The 6000-nt window shown below is 35.6% G+C and overlaps 1 protein-coding gene across 2 annotated transcripts in view; it reads left to right on the forward strand.

Moving 5' to 3' along the window:
* Positions 1-5695, forward strand: part of LOC122796020 (granzyme A-like) — a 144678-nt gene extending 138983 nt beyond the window's left edge. For both annotated transcript variants that reach the window (XM_044064498.1, XM_044064499.1), the window contains one exon: positions 5426-5695. In XM_044064498.1, the coding sequence (XP_043920433.1) occupies positions 5426-5575 (150 nt within the window). In that variant the 3' untranslated portion in view covers positions 5576-5695. The remainder of the gene's footprint in view (positions 1-5425) is intronic.
* The last annotated feature ends 305 nt before the right edge of the window (positions 5696-6000 follow it).

Consider the following 6000-nt stretch of genomic DNA (forward strand, 5'->3'; position numbering starts at 1 on the left):
TTTCATCATAGTGGTACTTTTGGAATACAGGCAAATAAATGAAGTCACAGTTTTGATCATAATGCATTATTCATAAACATTGTGCACAATGAATTAGGACTGTTCATAAACAAAGTAAACAATGCACTAAGACATGTATGTAGTCTTACTCCATTATGCAGCCACAGTACTCAAAGCAAGGGGTATGCATGCAAATGATATACCCTCCTCAATTGTAAGCAAGTCATCACCGTCTGCATATGGCTGGCTTCAATGTGTAGGACTCCACCTGTGTACAATAAAGTGACATTGGACTTGTCATTGTAGCAATCCCCCTTACCTGTTGATATATGTTTAATCATACAGAGCACGTTATTAAAAATAAACTCCTTTGCATGACAGGAAAACCCTACTATGCTAAGGAGACACCTGTGGAGTAAGCAGCTTTGTTATCACAATGGGCAGTTAGCCCAGGCAATTAGGGCTATGAGCTGTTAGCAACCAGTATTTTATGTCCTCAGCCTCCACTTGCCTGCAGTGCATCTCTGAGAAAGTCACTTAACCAGGCATTACTCTGGCAATAGGGAAGTTAGGGCTAGGCTTCTCTATAGTCTCCTGGACTGCATGTATAGTAACTACGTATGAATCTATGCACCTATGTCTACATCTTTTCCACGCCCTACTTAATGATGCTGCTGAGATCCCAGCAATGAGAGTTGGCATAACACCATATTCCTTCATTACCATATTATGGTAATGACCCTGGTTTACTGTTGTGTCTAATGATAGGAAATTCTTTACAAACTGCAGTTAGGCATGATGGTGCAGTACAGAAATGCTGAGAACAGAAAAGGTATGTATCAATGCATGCCATATTAATAATCTACTCCCGGCTGTGCTTTGTTTCAGTGCCTGAAGTGCAGCATAGCAATTTAAATGTCTGTAGAACTGCATGACATAGTACAGTATTACGTGTCCCTGCAAGCTATTCCCAAACACAAACATTCTGTTCAGTACACCAGCAGGTGAGACCATAATGCATGTCTACGAATCATGGTACAGAATGTTGGTATACCAAACATAGTGCATAGAAAGCTTGCACTCCACTGAGCACTATGTTTATGAATATCAGGGGGCATTACATAATAATAAAATCATAGGCAAACACCTTTATAGACAATCAGTCTCCTTTACTTGGAACAGACTGCCCACAAACATCTGTAACATCCCTAGCTCCCCCTGCTTCAAAGCTGAAATTAAAAACGACCTCGAACTCAAGAATCTGCTCATTCCATAATCCTCCATGAACTCAAGTACCTGTTTTGTTACATAACTCCCCATCTAACCTTGTCAAAGTGTTACACAAGAAACTACTCCCTCATGCAAAGAATATTCATCCAAAAACTCACTACTTCACTTAATAATTACTAGTGGTTTGAGAATGTTAGTTATACTAATGGTAAAACACTATTTTCACATCCACAAGAATCCAGCTGTATCTCAAGTGAAATGCATCTGTAATGTAACAAAAAAAAAACATTATTCTTGAGCTTGCTACTAAACATTTTCTTTGTATGTATATATATATATATATATATATATATATATATATATATATATGAGACACTAGATCACTGTTATTTTTTATGTATCTATTTTGTATTTTTCTATCATGTGAATATAGTTAATTTCTTTTAATCTTCTGTATTGAGGCAATACTGTAATCATTATTGTAAAGTTTTTTGTAGTTTTCTGGAGCTTTTCTCCTTGGGTCTCCACCGAAAATGGGCCAAAGGCTCAGCTGGACTAATCCGGTTAACAAATGGCAAATAATAATAATAATAATAATAATTACTAAAAACATTCCAAGGGCAAGAAGGCCCTTGTTAGTGCCAAGATGTAAAGATCCACAGTGCATCATTATAATACCTTTAAAAAAGCTTGAGTGAACCTATTCTGAATACATGTGCTCCCGAAACTTAGTAGGCGGCTTTTTCCTTTTACTACAAACTGACCTCTGAATTGTTATGAAAATGAAGGGGTATTGGTCAAGCACCTTCTCTGTGGGGTTTAAAGAGGTTTTTATTCATAGGAAAAGCTGTTTTGAGATATATTTCTGTACTATACTCATGAATATATTTAACTATAATATATATATATATATATATATATATATATATATATATATATATATGGATCTCCTTTATTTGCTCGACAGACCATTTGATAGAAACTCATTTGGTTGAAGTCTCATTTGATCGAGAACCAGTATTCAAGGCATAATACTGGTATTTGTCCCCCTCCCCAATATCGTGCGACCCTGGAGTTGATATATATAGTCGGGGGGTGTGGGGGGCACAGCCCCCCATATTGGGGGTTGTGGGGGGTGAAGCCCCCCCTATTTCTGTTTAAAATGTGTACTTTTTGTTTTCTTTTCTTCTTTTAAATGAAAATACACCCCCCCCAACATATCATTCTGAGTGCATTCAATGTTAAGACATTGATCTGTAGGGTGTAGTGCTCTACACCCATATATATATCAATATGGATTCCCTTTATAAGCTTGAAATTCTGAAATCTCGAACTTCAGAATCTTGAGCCCATAAACTGGAAAATCCAAATACCCGAAACCACAAAACCACGAAAGCCTAAATCCCGAAACCACAAAACTGCGAAATTCAAACTCCCAACACTTTCAAACACCAATACAACACACACACACACACACACACACACACACACACAACTAAACAAGTACACACACCTACCCTTATTATATGCAGGGGGCAAGCCCCCCTGCATCCCCATGTGGGGGGGCTGCACCCCCCACACCACCCACTTAAATATTCTAACTCCAAGGTCGCACTACACACACACACACACACACACACACACACACACACACACACACCTGAACATGAAACAGCACCACACAAACTACGTTCCTTTCGCACACACACATCACAGTAACAACACACACTAACACACACTACAGCCCCTACCAACACCCTTAAACATAAACACTTACCTGAATCCATGAACACAGTGCAACACCAGAACAGCTAATTCAAAATCTCCCGCATTCGAGATTTTGAATTTCGTGCTAATAGGGTTCCGATCTTCTAATCTTTCCACTTAATGAGCTTGAGATTCTGAAATTCAAGATTTCAGTATTTCAAGCTTATAAAGTGCTCCCATATATATATATATATATATATATATATATATATATATATATATATACATATGGGTCTAGGACACATGCTCGAATAGCATGTGTCCGAATCACAAAACATCGAACACACATACACGAAAGCGCTTAACATCGAAAAGCGCTTCCGTGTATGTGCAGTTCAAAAAAAAATGTACGTTTCTGCAGGGGGGCTTCGCCCCCTGCACCCCCAACACCCCCCTACTTTAATATTCTCACTCTGAGATCGCACTACAGTGGGGAAAAGGGAATTTTCCCTTATCCGCACTGTAGTCCAATTTACAAAACAGGCACACATACACTGAAGCGCTTTTCGATGTTAAGTGCTTTCGCGTATGTGTGTTCGATGTTTTGTGATTCGGACATATGCCATTCGAGCATGTATCCAGATCCCATATATATATATATATATATATATATATATATATATATATATATATATATATATATATATATATATATATATATATATATATATATATATATATATATATATATATATATATATATATATATATATATATATATATATATATATATATATATATATATATATATATATATATATATATATATATATATATATATATATATATATATATATATATATATATATATATATATATATATATATATATATATATATATATATATATATATATATATATATATATATATATATATATATATATATATATATATATATATATATATATATATATATAAAATAGATAAACACACACACACATGCATGTGTATCTGAATGTATATCACTAAATCAAAATTCACAACATCAAATGGAAATCGATCAGTTACAATTGGTCTAAGAAAAGCTGATCGAGAATATAACAAAAATGTTTTTTTGCGGGAGCAATCACCCCTTTAGCCCTTGCTAATGATATATATCAACTCCGAGATTGCAGTACAGTGGAGAAATCCCTGATCGCCACAATCTTAAACAGTGAAAAAGAGCAAGTCCTTTTGAACAAATGATTTTCTATCAGTGGTACCGCCGCCTATAAATATATATGTGAGTGTGTGTGGCTGCAGTTCACTCTTGTCATTCCATTGACAGAGGTAAGTGCTTGGGAAATGTATTGAAAAATCTACATGTCAAGTGCTGGTGGGGTTGAATAGAGCAAGATCAAGTACTTGTGGTTAATGCTGAAGCTTTCAGATATACCAAAAAGTTCTAGCATTTGTGATAGAAGTGTGTGTGTGTGTGTGTGTGTGTGTGTGTGTGTGTGTGTGTGTGTGTGTGTGTGTGTGTGTGTGTGTGTGTGTGTGTGTGTGTGTGTGTGTGTGTGTGTGTGTGTGTGTGTGTGTTTGTGGGTTACAGTTACAGTAAGCACTAGGGAAGAGGACTGGTTTATTGTTGTGCATGTGTGCTGGTGTAGGTGATGTGTGTCTGACTCTTTTCTATTGGTAGTGTTATGGAAAGGGCTTTTTCTAAGGTAAACTCTAGGGTTGGGGCTTGGGGTATATGGAGGGATAGTACTGGGATTAACACTTAGCAGTAAGATGATGCAGGAGGGTGTGAAGCAATCACAACTGATATGAGAATCTGACTTTTTATTTTGATATCTTCTGATGTACGTCAAAACTGTCCTGCCTTTGAACTATGGTTCATACTTCTCAGTTTTAACAAACATGGCTAGCACTGCAGATTCTGCTGCACAAATCACAAAAAGGCCAGTTTTTTGTGAGACTTTTTGTTTATTTCTACCCTTTCCTTACAATTGTACACATATCAGAATAATCAAGGTGTTCAAATTTGTTAGACAAAAATCATCAAGCAGTTCTTTTTCATAATTTTCTTTGGAGAAACATATCCAGCTGCAACCTTGAAATCTATTCTATAGCTGGCTTATACAATACTAAAACAGAAAGCTGTATTTTCCATAAACTAGTAATTGTGTCTTATTAAAAGTAGGCATCATAATGCATTAGCTTTGTATATGAATATACTACACCCTTAGAAATTGGACATTTTAGGAAACTTTCACTGTTTGCACTGCTCTTCATACTAGAATGAGGCATTAAACCATGTTTGAAAAGGGTTTCAGGATTAAGAAATACCATTTATGGCTTTCTGTGTAAAAATCTACCTTTGACTTAGCTATCACTTTTAACATAAAATGTAAAAGTCACAAAGAAATGGCTTGACTCAGTGCTAATGTTTGATTTTTTAGCCATTATAATTCTGTTTTACTGTTCATATTGTTTTTGTTTCAGGGAGATTCTGGTGGTCCACTGATATGCGATGGCATTTACAGAGGCATTGTGTCATGGGGAGCACAGAAATGTGGCACAGCTCCTACTGTCTATGTACGATTAACAGATATGCACCTGCAGTGGATACACAAAACAACAGGGCATAATTAAGTTGATGCTGCATCTGCTTTGGAATTGTGTACTTCTGCCATAGATACTAGCATGCAGACTATTATACAGCAATATAAGAAGTGATTATAAAACAATAAATTGGTATTTCTTAGAAGCTTATCAATTGATTCTAATATGCTACACAAACTGTGCAGCATCTCTGAATATCTGTGTCTTATGCATAGTCTCTTAGCAATGCAATGTATCACTCACAATAGACATGTCTGACACAAATCATAAATTTATTTTATTTATTTTGTCCATTTTCAGTAATTATAATAACATACAGGATATAGTCAGAGGAAGTTTAACAGTAAACATAATGAATATTAACAATTCATCTCTTCTGTGGCACCATGAATATTTTTTCTTACTAATGCACTATATCTAAGCTTGAAATTGAATTAGAAATATGTTGGCAAGTT

This window comes from Protopterus annectens, chromosome 2.part2 (assembly GCF_019279795.1).
Source record: "Protopterus annectens isolate FY-2018-M chromosome 2.part2, PAN1.0, whole genome shotgun sequence".
NCBI classification, from domain to species: domain Eukaryota; kingdom Metazoa; phylum Chordata; order Ceratodontiformes; family Protopteridae; genus Protopterus; species Protopterus annectens.